Here is a 17658-nt window from a genome sequence, read left to right on the forward strand (position 1 = left end):
TTTCTGTAGTGTAGACTGCAGGGGAGAGCCAGGGAGATTCCTTCCAGCGGAGCTGTGAGGGAGAAATGGCGCCAGTGTGCTGAAGGAGATAGCTCCGCCCCTTTTTCGCGGACTATTCTCCCGCTTTTTTATGGATTCTGGCAGGGGTAATTATCACATATATAGCCTCTGGGGCTATATATTGTGGTATTTTTGCCAGCCAAGGTGTTTTTATTGCTGCTCAGGGCGCCCCCCCCTAGCGCCCTGCACCCTCAGTGACCGGAGTGTGAAGTGTGTATGAGGAGCAATGGCGCACAGCTGCAGTGCTGTGCGCTACCTTGGTGAAGACTGATGTCTTCTGCCGCCGATTTTCCGGACCTCTTCTTGCTTCTGGCTCTGTAAGGGGGACGGCGGCGCGGCTCCGGGACCGAACACCAAGGCCAGTTCCATGCGGTCGATCCCTCTGGAGCTAATGGTATCCAGTAGCCTAAGAAGCCCAAGCTAGCTGCAAGCAGGTAGGTTCGCTTCTTCTCCCCTTAGTCCCTCGCTGCAGTGAGCCTGTTGCCAGCAGGTCTCACTGTAAAATAAAAAACCTAATTATATACTTTCTTTTTAGAAGCTCAGGAGAGCCCCTAGTGTGCATCCAACCTCGGCCGGGCACAAAATCTAACTGAGGCTTGGAGGAGGGTCATGGTGGGAGGAGCCAGTGCACACCAGGTGACCTAAAAGCTTTCTTTAGTTGTGCCCAGTCTCCTGCGGAGCCGCTATTCCCCATGGTCCTTTCGGAGTTCCCAGCATCCACTAGGACGTCAGAGAAAAGCAACTTATAGAGCATGGCGCAAAGACGTAAGAGGACATTGCTGTAGATAAAAGTACTACCACTCAACATGCAGAGTAAGTTATGACTTGTTAGTAGAAATGTACACATCAACACTTTGCATTTTGTTATATATTTATTTTCCCCATAACAGTAGGTACCAGCTAGGCATTTTAAATGTACATCAAGAATTAAAACATAGCTGTATTAACATTGAACTAGACTTGTGAAGTCAGTTGGTAAAGCACACTGATCACAAGGGTCAAAGCATCACCTATTAGAATAAAAGTTTAGAGAGACAGTTATCTGTATACAAACTGCAATCTGCATATTTTCCACTGCTATTAAAAATAAGCTGGACTTCCCATTAACATTCAAATATCACCTATTCCACATATACATATGGTTATATAATCTTTTACAAATAGGTAAGTGCAGTATTACAGGCAAATATAGAAATATTACAAACACATTACATAAATCAGGCTAACCCTGTCATTTGTAGATAACACAGTCAAGACAGATTTAAGGCCAGTGAGGTTTTCCAGTTAGACATGCCCTGGTTGGTACTTCCAGTGGAGGCTACTGCAGAATTTCAAAGTTCACAATTAGTCAAAATTGGAAAAAAAAATAATTAAAAAAAAAAGACCAAAAACGAGAAGAAACCTAAGCATTCGACCTAAAGCAGATTTAGGTATGACTGGGGAATGCTCGTTGTGGGAGTAAAATGCTTTGACAACACAGGGTATGCAGGTCTCATCTTCCCATGCACATCAGTCCACCAGTGGGCAAATTGTGTTTGCTTCAGCACACAGGTCTTCCAGCTGACAGATTATTCAGTTTGGGCCTTGATTAAAGAACAGATTTGTGCCAAACTAGGAAGCTGGCAAATGCATTTTTTGTGCGTGCTCTAGTAATAGAGCTCAAGTATATTCTTTATTGATGCATTGGTTGCCAATACAATGATTAGGACATACATACTAGCAATCTTGAACTTAAATAAAAATAAAACATTTTTATTAAGGGGTAAAAAGCTTCAACAACTACTGGTACCATACTGAAAGAACTGCACATTAATGGTTTTCCCAGAGTATATATAAAAAAAGTTAATTTCACAGTTACTTGATACAATGTTATTGGAATACATTGTTAGTCATAAAAATATTTTACTATTTACATATACATTGTATAAATGTTAATTAGTAAGCTACCACTGCATAAAAAGCATATTGGCCCATATTCTTGTGCCGCATCCGTTTGGTCATCTTTCCAACAAAAAGCAGTTCAACCAACACTACACTTTATAGGACTAGCTGTGTAGCCCACCAGAGACAGGTTTGAACCCGCTTTGCTTTACTTTAGTAGTGGTAAAGCCAAGCAACTCCGGACAGTTAACCTTTTCATTCGCTATTTGGTTGCATTTTACCATGAGGTCATAATTAATTTTGTCTGTGATCACACTGTCTTGCTTGTAGTCTGGATGGTTTGAAACAAATTCCCTCATCCATCGAGCAGCTGTCATCAGTTCTCCTAAAAAATATAAACAAGGACTGTTTACAAGACCATACTGTATGTCATCAATATGCCAATTTCGTCAATAAACCATAATATACTAAACATAGTTTAATGTATGAGGACACCTTTCAGTAATTGCACACAGGGACATAACCATGTTACAGTATATTCAATTGAAGTCAAAAGCTGCAGTCTGTCGAAAAGACGGCAGTTTTGACTTTTTTAGGTCGGAAGGGGTTCAGACCTATTCAATATAACCCCAAATTATTCGACAAGTATTCGACTTGTCGAAAAGCACGTGGATCGGCGGAAAAGCTGCCGATCCACGTGCTTGTGTCGAAAACGTCGGTTTTGGCCCCCTTTTCAGCCTTCTCAATTAGACTTTAAAAAAAAGTTGAAGCGAGAGGAGTAACCCGCGGCCGGGAGAGCCGCGGGCAAAGCAGCGCCGAAGGATGTCACAGCCGCCGCTCACAGCAGTGTCCACCCGGCTCCAGCAAGCGAGACCTCGTTCGCTGGAGCCGGGGGGAGGGCGCTGCCGTGAGCGGCGGCTATGATGCGGGTACGGGTAGAGGCAGAGATATTGGGGGGGGGGGGGGGGGGGGGAGCAGCGGCTAAATAGCTATGTCGGAATGGATCCGACTTCAATTGAATATAGCCCCATATAACACATACAAACCCCTTCAACAATAGTGACTAGAACAGATTTTTGGACCATACTGTAGTTTGAAGACGCAAGAGACTACATGTAAGCTATTACTTTTAACTAAAGCTGGGTATCCGCTTTTATCCTACACAGGTTTTGATCCACTACATCACAGTTTTAAATAATGTGTATAGTAAAAATTACAGGACTGCATTTTTAAGTCCGTTAGCACCTAGTATTTATGCTGATCTGTTCTGCTAAAACCACTACCATCCTGCTCCTCACCTCTATGGTGGGAACAAGCGTTTTGCGCGCCGGGGGCCACTTGATGGCATATGACGAGACAATTTAAGTGTTGCTCCGTTCGGGAGTGCACAGCTGCTGGCACTGACATTACAGTTATGTTGTTCCATCATTTTGGCGGGCTGGGAACTAGTTGAGAAATAAAGGTCATATAAAGAATTTGGGATGAAAGTTATTTTAACAAATTAACTGGCATGGTCAGATCACATGCGTCCGCGTTGCCCCACTTTGTCCCCAGTTTTTGGGGATATTTTCTGCAGATGTGTATAATAATTAAATATTTAAAGAAATACTTTAAACTACCGTATATACTCGAGTATAAGCCGAGTTTTTCAGCACATTTTTTGTGCTGAAAAAGCACCCCTCGGCTTATACTCGAGTGATGCGCCCGGAGCCCTGTGCAGGAGCAGAGCACAGGAAGCAGCCGTGAGAGAAGGAGGAGGAGGAGAGAGGGGGACTCGGGAGCCGCAGCAGCGCACTGTAATTGGTGCATCGACCAGTGACGCTGCTGCAGCCATCCCTCTCCCTCTCCATGCTCACCGAAGTACTGCCGCGCCGCCCGCCTCCTCAGCCGCTGCGCTCTGTCCCAAGGCCGGCCACCGCTGCCCGCACCGCCTGCTGCTGCCTGCACTCGTGCCCCGTCATTGAAGGTTAGTAGAGACAGGCTGCGGGGTGGGGAGCGCGGGTGTGTCGGGGGGAGCGCGGGTGTGTCGTGGGGGGGGGGGGGGTAGTTGGGGGCTGGGCATATCTGGCACTGTGAGGGCATATGGTATCTGGCACTGTGGGGGCATATGATGCACTGTGGAGGCATATCTGGCACTATGAGGGCAAATATCTGGCACCATGGGGGCATATCTAGCACTGTGGGGGCATATCTGGCACTATGAGGGCATATCTGGCACTGGGGGCATATGTAGCACTGTGGGGGCATATCTGGCACTATGAGGGCAAATATCTGGCACCATGGGGGCATATCTAGCACTGTGGGGGCATATCTGGCACTATGAGGGCATATCTGGCACTGGGTGCATATGTAGCACTGTGGGGGCATATCTGGCACTATGAGGGCATATCTGGCACTGTGGGAGCATATCTGGCACTATGAGGGCAAATATCTGGCACCATGGGGGCATATCTCTAGCACTGTGGGGGTATATCTGGCACTGGGGGGCATATCTGGCAGTATGAGGGCCGTGTCCAGCTATAGCTGCATTTACCACCCTAGGCTTATACTCGAGTCAATAAGTTTTCCCAGTTTTTTGGGGGAAAATTAGGTGCCTCGGCTTATATTCGGGTCGACTTATACTCGAGTATATACGGTATATTAAATTTCAAAAAAGAAAAAAATTATGAATGTTTTTGAAGGGAAAATCATTAGTTATGTGGCTAAGTGATGGACAGGTTTGCAGAGCTTAGAGATGTGGCATGGACACTGCACGGGATTATTTTTGTTATAGAACCTGGAACTCTAAGTAACATTGGGGCAGATGTATTAACCTGGAAAAGGCATAAGGAAGTGATAAACGCACCAGCCAATCAGCTTCAATATGTAAATTAACAGGAGTTGATTGGCTGGTGCGTTCATCACCTTGCATTCATCACTGGTTTATCACTTCCTTATACCTTCTCCAGGTTAATACATTTGCCCCATTGTTTTTATATTGCAAGACATCTGTGATAGAACACAGATAACTGAAGTAACCCCTAGTTTCCTCACGGTACCATGGAAAAATACGGAAAGTCTTTGTTAACTTGTGCATAGAACAGAAGAGAAGTAAATCATACCAGAAGCTCTTTTCTTGATTAATTTAAGGTAGTTTAAAATGGTGCAGCGAGTGTCCACATCTACCTCCATGTTTTCAAGGTATGAATTAAGTATTGGAAGTAAACCTGGAAAAATACCCTCCTGGAGGGGGAAAGAAAAATAAGAATTTACTTACCGATAATTCTATTTCTCGGAGTCCGTAGTGGATGCTGGGGTTCCTGAAAGGACCATGGGGAATAGCGGCTCCGCAGGAGACAGGGCACAAAAAGTAAAGCTTTAGGATCAGGTGGTGTGCACTGGCTCCTCCCCCTATGACCCTCCTCCAAGCCAGTTAGGTACTGTGCCCGGACGAGCGTACACAATAAGGGAGGAATTTTGAATCCCGGGTAAGACTCATACCAGCCACACCAATCACACCGTACAACTTGTGATCTAAACCCAGTTAACAGTATGATAACAGCGGAGCCTCTGAAAAGATGGCTCACAACAATAATAACCCGATTTTTGTAACTATGTACAAGTATTGCAGATAATCCGCACTTGGGATGGGCGCCCAGCATCCACTACGGACTCCGAGAAATAGAATTATCGGTAAGTAAATTCTTATTTTCTCTATCGTCCTAGTGGATGCTGGGGTTCCTGAAAGGACCATGGGGATTATACCAAAGCTCCCAAACGGGCGGGAGAGTGCGGATGACTCTGCAGCACCGAATGAGAGAACTCCAAGTCCTCTTTTGCCAGGATATCAAATTTGTAGAATTTTACAAACGTGTTCTCCCCTGACCACGTAGCTGCTCGGCAGAGTTGTAATGCCGAGACCTCTCGGGCAGCCGCCCAAGATGAGCCCACCTTCCTTGTGGAATGGGCCTTAACCGATTTAGACTGTGGCAGGCCTGCCTCAGAATGTGCAAGTTGAATTGTGTTACAAATCCAACGAGCAATCGACTGCTTAGAAGCAGGCGCACCCAACTTGTTGGGTGCATACAGTATAAACAGCGAGTCAGATTTTCTGACTCCAGCTGTCCTGGAATATATTTTCAGGGCCCTGACAACTTCTAGCAACTTGGAGTCCTCCAAGTCCCTAGTAGGTGCAAGGCACCACAATAAGCTGGTTCAGGTGAAACACTGACACCACCTTAGGGAGAGAACTGGGGACGAGTCCGCAGCTCTGCCCTGTCCGAATGGACAAACAGATATGGGCTTTTTTGAGAAAAAACCACCAATTTGACACTCGCCTGGTCCAGGCCAGGGCCAAGAGCATGGTCACTTTTTATGTGAGATGCTGCAAATCCACATATTTGACTGGTTTTAAACCAATGTGATTTGAGAAATCCCAGAACTACGTTGAGATCCCACAGTGCCACTGGAGGCACAAAAAAAAGGGGTTTGTATATGCAATACTCCCTTGACAAACTTCTGGACTTCAGGAACTGAAGCCAATTCTTTCTGGAAGAAAATTTACAGGGCCGAATTTGAACCTTAATGGACCCCAATTTGAGGCCCATAGACACTCCTGTTTGCAGGAAATGCAGGAAACGACAGAGTTGAAATTTCTTTGTGGGGCCTTCCTGGCCTCACACCACGCAACAAATTTTCGCCACACGTGGTGATAATGTTGTGCGGTCACCTCCTTTCTGGCTTTGACCAGGGTAGGAATGACCTCTTCCGGAATGCCTTTTTTCCCTTAGGATCCGGCTTTCCATCGCCATGCCGACAAACGCAGCTGCGGTAAGTCTTGGAACAGACATGGTACTTGCTGAAGCAAGTCCCTTCTTAGCGGCAGAGGCCATAAGACCTCTGTAAGCATCTCTTGAAGTTCCGGGTACCAAGTCCTTCTTGGCCAATCCGGAGCCATGAGTATAGTTCTTACTCCTCTACGTCTTATAATTCTCAGCACCTTAGGTATGAGAAGCAGAGGAGGGAACACATACACCGACTGGTACACCCACGGTGTTACCAGAACGTCCACATCTATTGCCTGAGGGTCCCTTGACCTGGCGCAATACCTGTCCCGTTTTTTGTTCAGACGGGACGCCATCATGTCCACCTTTGGTATTTCCCAACGGTTTACAATCATGTGGAAAAAACTTCTCAATGAAGTTTCCACTCTCCCGGGTGGAGGTCGTGCTGAGGAAGTCTGCTTCCCAGTTTCCATTCCCGGGATGAAAAACTGCTGACAGTGTTATCACATGATTTTCCGCCCAGCGAAAAGTCCTTGCAGTTTCTGCCATTGCCCTCCTGCTTCTTGTGTCGCCCTGTCTGTTTACGTGGGCGACTGCCGTGATGTTTTTCCCACTGGATCAATACCGGCTGACCTTGAAGCAGAGGTCTTGCTAAGCTTAGAGCATTATAAATTTACCCTTAGCTCCAGTATATTTATGTGGAGAAAAGTCTCCATACTTGATCACACTCCCTGGAAATTTTTCCCTTGTGTGACTGCTCCCCAGCCTCTCAGGCTGGGCTCCGTGGTTACCAGCATCCAATCCTGAATGCCGAATCTGCGGCCCTCTAGAAGATGAGCACTCTATAACCACCACAGGAGAGACACCCTTGTCCTTGGATATTGGGTTATCCGCTGATGCATCTGAAGATGCGATCCGGACCATTTGTCCAGCAGATCCCACTGAAAAGTTCTTACGTGAAATCTGCCGAATGGAATTGCTTCGTAGGAAGCCACCATTTTTACCAGGACCCTTGTGCAATGATGCACTGTTTTTAGGAGGTTCCTGACTTGCTCGGATAACTCCCTGGCTTTCTCTTCCGGGAGAAACACCTTTTTCTGGACTGTGTCCAGAATCATCCCTAGGCACAGCAGACGTGTCGTCGGGATCAGCTGCGATTTTGGAATATTTAGAATCCACCCGTGCTGATTGTAGCAGTATCCGAGATAGTGCTACTCCGACCTCCAACTGTTCCCTGGACTATGCCCCTATCAGGAGATCGTCCAAGTAAGGGATAATTAAGACGCCTTTTCTTCGAAGAAGAATCATCAATTCGGCCATTACCTTGGTAAAGACCCCGGGGTGCCGTGGACAATCCAAACGGCAGCGTCTGAAACTGATAGTGACAGTTCTGCACCACGAACCTGAGGTACCCTTAGTGAGAAGGGCAAATTTGGGACATAGAGGTAAGCATCCCTGATGTCCCGGGACACTATATAGTCCCCTTCTTCCTGGTTCGTTATCACTGCTCTGAGTGACTTCATCTTAATTTGAACCTTTGTAAGTGTTCATTTTTTTTTTTTTTAGAATAAGTCTCACCTAGCCTTCTGGCTTCAGTACCACAATATAGTGTGGAATAATACCCCTTTTCTGTAGTAGGAGGGGTAATTTAATTGTCACCTGCTGGGAACACAGCTTGTGAATTTTTTCCCATACTACCTCCTTGTCGGAGGGAGACTTGGTAAAGCAGACTTCAGGAGCCTGCGAAGGGGAAACGTCTCGACATTCCCATCTGTACCCCCGGGATACTACATGTAGGATCCAGGGGTCCTGTACGGTCTCAGCGCCATGCTGAGAACTTGTCAGACGCGGTGGAACGCTTCTGTTCCTGGGAATAGGCTGCCTGTTGCAGTCTTCTTCCCTTTCCTCTATCCCTGGGCAGATATGATCTTATAGGGACGAGAGGACTGAGGCTGAAAAGACGGTGTCTTTTTCTGCAGAGATGTGACTTAGGGTAAAAAACGGTGGATTTTCCAGCAGTTGCCGTGACCACCAGGTCCGATGGACCGACCCCAAACAAGTCCTCTTCCTTTATACGGCCATACTGTGCCGTTTGGAATCTGCATCACCTGACCACTGTCGTGTCCATAACATCTTCTGGCAGTTATGGACATCGCGTTTATTCATGATGCCAGAGTGCAAATATCCCTCTGTGCATCTCGCATATATAGAAATGCTCTATAGTCAATAAAATACTGTCCCTGTCAAGGGTATCAATATTTTTAGTCAGGGAATCCGACCAAGCCACCCTAGCTCTGCACATCCAGGCTGAGGCGATCGCTGGCCACAGTATAACACCAGTATGTGTGTATATACTTTTTATTATATTTTCCAGCCTTGTCAGCTGGTCCTTGAGGACGGCCCTATCTATAGACGGTACCGCCACTTGTTTTGATAAGCGTGTGAGCGCCTTATCCACCTTAAGGGGTGTTTCCCAACGCGCCCTAACTTCTGGCGGGAAAGGGTATACCGCCCATAATTTTCTATCGGGGGGAACCCACGCATCATCACACACTTTATTTAATTTATCTGATTCAGGAAAAACTATGGTAGTTTTTTCACATCCCACATAATACCCTCTTTTGTGGTACTTGTAGTATCAGAAATATGTAACACCTCCTTCATTGCCTTTAACGTGTGGCCCTAATAAGGAATACGTTTGTTTATTCACCGTCGACACTGGATTCAGTGTCCCTGTCTGTGTCTGTGTCGACCGACTAAAGTAAACGGGCGTTTTAAAAACCCTTGACGGTGTTTTTGAGACGTCTGGACCGTACTAATTGTTTGTCGGCCGTCTCATGTCGTCAACCGACCTTGCAGCGTGTTGACATTATCACGTAATTTCCTAAATAAGCCATCCATTCCGGTGTCGACTCCCTAGAGAGTGACATCACCATTACAGGCAATTGCTCCGCCTCCTCACCAACATCGTCCTCCTACCTGTCGACACACACGTACCGACACACAGCACACACACAGGGAATGCTCTGATAGAGGACAGGACCCACTAGCCCTTTGGAGAGACAGAGGGAGAGTTTTGCCAGCACACACCAAAAACGCTATAATTATATAGGGACAACCTTATATAAGTGTTTTCCCTTATAGCATCTTAATATATATATAAGCATATCGCCAAATTAGTGCCCCCCCTCTCTGTTTTAACCCTGTTTCTGTAGTGCAGTGCAGGGGAGAGCCTGGGAGCCTTCCCTCCAGCCTTTCTGTGAGGGAAAATGGCGCTGTGTGCTGAGGAGATAGGCCCCGCCCCTTTTTCGGGCGGCCTCGTCTCCCGCTCTTAACGGATTCTGGCAGGGGTTAAATATCTCCATATAGCCTCCGGAGGCTATATGTGAGGTATTTTTAGCCAAAATAGGTATTCATTTGCCTCCCAGGGCGCCCCCCTCCCAGCGCCCTGCACCCTCAGTGACTGCCGTGTGAAGTGTGCTGAGAGGAAAATGGCGCACAGCTGCAGTGCTGTGCGCTACCTTTAGAAGACTGAGGAGTCTTCTGCCGCCGATTCTGGACCTCTTCTTACTTCAGCATCTGCAAGGGGGCCGGCGGCAAGGCTCCGGTGACCATCCAGGCTGTACCTGTGATCGTCCCTCTGGAGCTGATGTCCAGTAGCCAAGAAGCCAATCCATCCTGCACGCAGGTGAGTTCACTTCTTCTCCCCTAAGTCCCTCGTTGCAGTGATCCTGTTGCCAGCAGGACTCACTGTAAAATAAAAAACCTAAGCTAAACTTTCCTAAGCAGCTCTTTAGGAGAGCCACCTAGATTGCACCCTTCTCGGCCGGGCACAAAATCTAACTGGCTTGGAGGAGGGTCATAGGGGGAGGAGCCAGTGCACACCACCTGATCCTAAAGCTTTACTTTTTGTGCCCTGTCTCCTGCGGAGCCGCTATTCCCCATGGTCCTTTCAGGAACCCCAGCATCCACTAGGACGATAGAGAAAATAGATAATTGACATGTTATTTTGAACATCAGCTACTTAGTTACGAGTAATTTTTTTATTCTACCTTTCCATTGATTATTGTATCAATGCTCATGAGGGTGTACTCTTCAGTTTCAGATTCTGTACCATTAAGAGCAGTACAACATCCAGCAATGCCAGCTGCAAAATAGAAGTGGTCAGCGGTCACCATCAGGTTCTAATTTGTATGATACAGATGTAATATGCTGCAAATGACAAAAAGCAAGTTGCTCAGTTTGGGGACAAACTGAAGGAAGAATGGTTGGCGTAGTAGTAGATAGCATTACTGCCCCACAGCACTGAGGGTCAATGTTTAATTCCCAACATGGCCTTATCAGTGTGGAGTTTGTATGGGTTTCCTCCAGGAGCTCTGGTCTCTTACCACAATCCAAAAATATACATGTAGGGCAAATGGATTTGGGCCATAAGAAAACAAAACAAAAAAGCCAAAGTTGTTATCAAACAAAAAAAGTTAGCAATTGTGCAAAACCATGTGCACTGCAGGAAGGGGAGCTGGGGGGGATAGGAGCAAATGTAACGTGTAGAGAGTTAGATTTGGGTGAGGTGTGTTCAAACTGAAATCTAAGTAGCAGTGTAAGAATAAAGCAGCCAGTATTTGCCATGCACAAACCAACTAGCCCACCCAAATCTAAATCTCTGCACGTTACATACAGTATGCCCTGCCTGCAGTGCAACATGGTTTTGCCCGATTGTTATTTTTTTGGTTTGCCAACAACCCCCATGTGTATATGTAGTAGGGAAATATAGATTGTGAGCTCCGCTGGGGCAGGGACTGAATCGAATGACCTAATATTCGCTATAGAGTGATGGGGATAGAAACTGCTAAATATAGTAGCCTCTATTTGTCTAGGCCATAGGTCTGCAAACTCTGTCCTCATTACCCCACACAGTACATGTTTTGCAGGTAACCCAGCCGGTGCACAGGTGTATTAATTACTCACAGACATTTTAAAAGGTCCGCAGGTGGAGTTAATTATTTCACTTGTGATTCTGTGAGACCACCTGCAAAACATGCACCGAGTGGGGTAATGAGGACCAAGTTTGCAGACCTATGGTCTAGACCTCCCATAGGATGAGTCACTTTCCAACAAAGTCATTGATTAGTATTAATGGGACATTAATCCTTCTAAAGGCCATACACACTTTCCAATAAAATGAGCGACGTTGCTCATTTTATCGGCAAGCGTGTATGCCGCCAGCGACGACAGATGTGCGGCCACGCGGGTTGGCAACGATCGTCGCTGTCGCCAGTGCATGCAGGATCTGGACTGTCGTCCACGACCTGCATGTAGGGCTGGTGGAGGCGTGACATCACTGAGTGATATGAGCGGTCATATCGCTCAGTGTGTACAGTCGGCCGCCGACCGGCTGGCCCGGGAAGGGAAACATTAGACAATGTCGCTCACAGAGCGACATCGTCTAGTGTGTACAGATCTTTATTCTATTTTTGAAATTAAACAATACAGCCTCTTTCATAGAGAAAGCATAACAAAAAAAAAAATGCTGACAATCCATTAGATGGCAGTAGAGCCACACTTAACACAAACTTACGGATTAATCTACGAGTAGTTGATGAAAATATGGCCCTCATTCCGAGTTGTTCGCTCGTTCTTTTTCATCGCATCGCAGTGAAAATCCGCTTAGTACGCATGCGCAAAGTTCGCACTGCGACTGCGCCAAGTAACTTTACTATGAAGAAAGTATTTTTACTCACGGCTTTTTCTTCGCTCCGGCGATCGTAATGTGATTGACAGGAAATGGGTGTTACTGGGCGGAAACACGGCGTTTCAGGGGCGTGTGGCTGAAAACGCTACCGTTTCCGGAAAAAACGCAGGAGTGGCCGGGGAAACGGTGGGAGTGCCTGGGCGAACGCTGGGTGTGTTTGTGACGTCAACCAGGAACGACAAGCACTGAACTGATCGCACAGGCAGAGTAAGTCTGGAGCTACTCTGAAACTGCTAAGTAGTTAGTAATCGCAATATTGCGAATACATCGGTCGCAATTTTAAGAAGCTAAGATACACTCCCAGTAGGCGTAGGCTTAGCGTGAGCAACTCTGCTAAATTCGCCTTGCGACCGACCACCTCGGAATGAGGGCCTATATTTGTTAAAATTCCTCCTTGCAGTAATTCTTGTATTTTGCCCTTCCGCTTACTTTTAAACACATGACACCAGCTATGCAGACAGGAAATGTTTGCGTTTGGAGACCACGGAGGGTATTCAATTAGCCACTGGCTAAAATGCCCACGGCGAGGGGAAAGGCTATTCAATTAAATAACCTTTTTTCTGCACGTAAAGTTATAAATAAAAACAAAAAAAATAAAATCTGGATAGCAGGCGCATAAACTGCTGAATCAACGTATGTTTCCCCATGCACGAACACCTAATTTTGCCATTTTTACACTGACTTTACCATCATATCTGAAAGAGTATTCACGCTTGGGGCAATCCCCAGTAAATGGATTCCTCCAGCACAGGGTAAACCCTGCAGCTAACTGAATACCATCCCCACCACCACCAAGTGTGAGAATCTAAACCATCATTTTAGTTTTTAAAAATAATGAATATACAAACAAATAGAAATACAGAGCCTTCTAATGTATCTCTGGAAATGTCAATGTGATCCACACACAAATCCTAAGTGCAAACGTACATGCTCATCTTATTGCAATGCAGCATGTTAGAAGCAGGCTTTCTGCTGGCTCACTTTTGTCAACTGGCTACCAAGTACATTGAGGGGATTCCGTTTTTTGCACACATTGATGTAACAAGAGCTTCCACAAGGCTATTTCTAGTACATGCAGGTACTGTACCTTTAGAAATATCCTTTCTGAAATAAAACAATCCCTGACGCACAGCATCTCGTTTCTGGGCAACTTTCATGTTTTCATCAACCTGTGAAGAATCAGATATTGGAAAATGTGTTGTCAGTAGAGTTAGACATTTAAATCATTATTTCCTATTCTTCTAAAAGCTGTGGGAGGCTCTGATTTTTTTGGGTAGTCTACCGCACCCCCAGAAGGGTGTGTGGATTTCAAACATCCCACCCACTTCCTAGTGAAGCAGGGCAGGATGGGGAGATAATGCCAGGAATCACAGGATATGTAGGGAGTAGAGCTAAAATTACACGAGAACTCTACTTGCCTACATTTCCTATATTATAGATTTATAATGCAATATGGGTTTAGTTCTGTAATCTATTGTCAGCAGGTCTTGGCCTAAGGTGGTGAGAGCAAGTGGAGAAGGAGGACCAAGGACAAAATATGAAGTGGAGTTACTAGACAGAGACCACAATTTGGCTAACTACACCAACTTCTGTATAAGTCGATATGCCATTGGAGTTAGCCACCACATCAGCTTATGCCAAAATATGGGACTTTTTACATCTAGAATTAAATTACAAAAAGCTAACACTTACCTTTGACAAAGGAATGAGAAAATCCAGCTTGTAAGAAAGAATTACTCTGGTCAGTAACACAACAAACACTACATAGGCGGAGTTTTCAAAGTCTGTTAACTGGACCTAAAAAGTAAAAAGGAGGAGGATATACATGATTCAAGTCGATGTTCTATTTAGAACATTTATTTACATATATTTTATTTACAAGGTATTACATATCTTATTAGTCTCTCCAAAAATTGTGCATCAGTACAGCATTCCATCTGCATTAGAAATGTGAACACCCATCTGATGGATATTTACAAACAAACTTCATCCCATAGGTGACGCAGGGATTACACTAGGTATAGGCAGGAAGGAGGAGTAGCCGGGCACCAAACAAACAATTAAACTTTTTCTTCACAGCAGCAGCCCTGGCTCCTTCTTTCCTATACCCCAGCCAGGCCAGTTTCCATCTGGTACCTGCAGGATCGACACTATTTAACAGGGGATGCTTTTAAGCCGCAGCAGACCAAGCAAGAGGCTGCAGCGCTGGCAGGCGGGCAAGCACCTTCGGCCAGGCCCTCAGAAGCATACAGGTGAGCCGCAGCAGGACGCCATGGGAGTCCGGTTAAGCGCAGCTCCCTGGATGCAGGGAGCCACAGGAAAGCAGCTTTCACCTCCATTGCTGGAGACCACCAGAGGTGCTGACAGCAGGTGTCCAGGTCGCCTGCACCCCCCACTAGGCCACCAGGGTTGTGCTTTCATACGTGTATAGGAGTACTTTGTGTATTTCCACTGTCTCCTTTCTAATATACTGAAATTTGCATAGGTGTATTAAAACTGCAGGTGATCCCCAATTTGTTATTGGCACTCTCCACTTTATATTACTTAGCCCCACTTATCTCTTGATTTGTAGTGATTTTACATTTATTGCTCTAACCCTTGTTAGCACACCTCCATTAATTGTAACTTGTGCAATCCAAGGCAGTCTCCGTACACATCATGTCTTCCAAAGGCACTATATCCGACAAAGTGGGTGCTCCTGTATGGTGAAACTGTAGGACTCTGGTGTTTAACAGTTACCAAATGGAAATTTCCTACACAGCTTCAGGTCAGATACTGGTATGGGCTTCCACAGGTAATGTTGCAATTAATAATCTGTTTGCAGCCTCCAGGATCCCCCTGCTGGTCCAAGTTGCCAGAACATTAGTCCCGGGACACTATTCTACCTAGTCTTTCCAGGGACAGTTCTGCAACCCTGTCTGGTTTTAACTCAGACAATGCGGTTTACACTGTTCCCTCAGATGTGGAGTCCTCCTTATCCTGGAGGACCCCCTACCACTAGGTAGCGCAGAGGTTCTCAAACTCGGTCCTCGGGAGCCCACACAGTGCATGTTTTGCAGGTAACCCAGCAGGTGCACAGGTGTATTAATTACTCACTGACACATTTTAAAAAGGTCCACAGGTGGAGCTAATTATTTCACTTGCGATTCTGTGAGACCTGCAAAACATGCACTGTGTGGGCCCCCGAGGCCCGAGTTTGAGAACCTCTGAGGTAGCGGCTCTGATCAGGGCGGTCTAGTTGCTCTTCTAAACTGCTTTTAGAGCAGACCCTTAAGTGCAACGTGGGGTCACAGAAGGGCATAGCAAAGGTACTGCGTTTTTCTGGTTCCTCCAAGGGCTTTGATCTCCCAGTCACCCTGCCACCAAGCCAGCTGGATGAAGGTGGGCCTCCACAGAGGGAACCCAGCGTGGGAGGCCAACTTCAGCTTTTCCCCTCCAGATGCTTCAATGGTATCCACAGTGGGTGCCTGGGTAAGAGGTGTGGTCCCCCAGGGCTATGCTCATCCCTTTGGGAGCATCCACCAAACCACTTTTGTTCTACCTTCCAATAGCCATGGGAAGAACAGGGAGCACTGCAGGAGTTCCTTACAGGCCTCCAGGGTAATCACCAGTTCCCCTGTCTTGGTGAGGCACTGGCTTCTATGCAAACCTCTTCTTGGGTCGGAAAGCTGAACAGTTAATTCCAGCCTATCCTCAACCTATTGCGGCTCAACAAGTACTTGAGAGTTCCCGGATTCTGCCTGATGTCTTCTCTCTATTTTTCAGGCTTAGAACTGGGAACTTCATGGCCTACCTGGACATCCAGAATGCCTCTGGGACTATTCAGATTCATCACCAGCACTTTTCATGTTATTAGTACATGAGGAACGCTTCCATTTTTACCATCTGGACCTTCAAGGGCTCCTTGTGTCTTCAGGAAAAGTCTTGGCAGTCAGGGCAGCTCTACTTAAGGCAGACTGGACTCACCTGTGTATCTGGACAACCTTCTTCACCTGGCTCAGGCGCCAGATGTCCTATAGTGATACATCAGTCTCACGATTAAAGTTCTCCAATCTCAGGGAAGTGTCTTCTATTAGAGGAAATCCTCCTTGAACCCATCTCTGTAGAGGATGGTTTAAGGGCCTTCCTGGTTTCAATATTTCCGCTAGTGTTCCCTCCTGCTGACAAACTCTGGGACTTCTAGGTCAACCTTTGCTCATTTGTAAGTCATAGCAGAGTGTCTGTACTAGTCTACAGATCCTGGCCTCTGAAGTCCCCACCTTCGTCATGGAGTATCCTCACTTTCACTCCCATTATCTCATGACAGATTGGGTAGAACAACTCCCATATGCGGCTCAGGTAGAAAGCAATAGAAGTCTCGAGAGGTGACTATCGCTCCCTTTTGTAGTTATACCTTCAAGTCCCACCTGCGGTGACTTCTTAATGGACCTTTTAGTGTCAGTGGACAGCTAAGGGAAGCCAGCTTCTGACCATTTTGTGGGAGCTCAGAGTGGGATTTGGAGCTCTTTGCTTAGCACAGTTCCTTCTCCAGCATAGTATGGTCCAGGTGCTGTGTCATTGTGACAGCTGTCGCCTACACCAACACCTCAGGGCAACACTTGTGGTTGCGGGACCATGGAGGCAGTGAGTCACATCCTTTACAGGCAGTGTGTCACATCCTTTACGGTCAGTCTATCCTCTTCTAGCTGTATTTGTGTCCTATACTCCCGAAGTCTGCACCTGGAAGGTGTATTTCCAAAGCCGCCAGGTCGTTCACTTGTGCGACTAGGCTCTACATCCAGACATCTATCAGTTTCTGCTTCTACACTGGGACTTGCCAGTCACAGTCATGATGGCGTTTCAGCACTCTTCGAAGCAGTCAAGGTACTGCTTGAGCACCGGGGTTCCCGGAGATCTTCTAATGGACACCTTAGAGGGTTGTTACACCTTCCCTCTACCATACAGCCACTCTTCCTGGTTCAGTGGGTCCTTCTCAGGTTGTAGTTTGAGGATGGCATGGTGATCCTTGTGGCTCTCCTTTGGCCACGAAGGGCGTGGTTTGTGGATTTTCCTGGCTTTTTCATTGACGCTCCCTGGCATCATATTCTGGGTATGAGTATTTTGTCAGAGGGCCTATGCTTCCGTTCACAACTGGCCTATCTACCTTCATTAGAGTGGCTCTTGGGACATCCATCCTGTGAGCTCAGGGGTTCTGAAGATCGG

At 46.5% G+C, this 17658-nt stretch overlaps 1 protein-coding gene across 5 annotated transcripts in view; it reads right to left on the reverse strand.

Moving 5' to 3' along the window:
• Nucleotides 1-913: 913 nt before the first annotated feature.
• GCLC (glutamate-cysteine ligase catalytic subunit) overlaps nt 914-17658 on the reverse strand; it is a 197145-nt gene continuing 180400 nt past the window's right edge. For 3 of the 5 annotated variants that reach the window (XM_063916709.1, XM_063916713.1, XM_063916712.1), the window contains 5 exons: nt 14149-14253; nt 13544-13625; nt 10757-10851; nt 5043-5163; nt 914-2326 (listed from right to left, as the gene is read on the reverse strand). In XM_063916709.1, coding sequence (XP_063772779.1) covers nt 2106-2326; nt 5043-5163; nt 10757-10851; nt 13544-13625; nt 14149-14253 — 624 coding nt within the window. In that variant the 3' untranslated portion in view covers nt 914-2105. The remainder of the gene's footprint in view (nt 2327-5042; nt 5164-10756; nt 10852-13543; nt 13626-14148; nt 14254-17658) is intronic. The other 2 variants (XM_063916714.1, XM_063916711.1) reach the window with 2 other exon arrangements.

Source organism: Pseudophryne corroboree, chromosome 4, assembly GCF_028390025.1.
Source record: "Pseudophryne corroboree isolate aPseCor3 chromosome 4, aPseCor3.hap2, whole genome shotgun sequence".
Classification (NCBI taxonomy): domain Eukaryota; kingdom Metazoa; phylum Chordata; class Amphibia; order Anura; family Myobatrachidae; genus Pseudophryne; species Pseudophryne corroboree.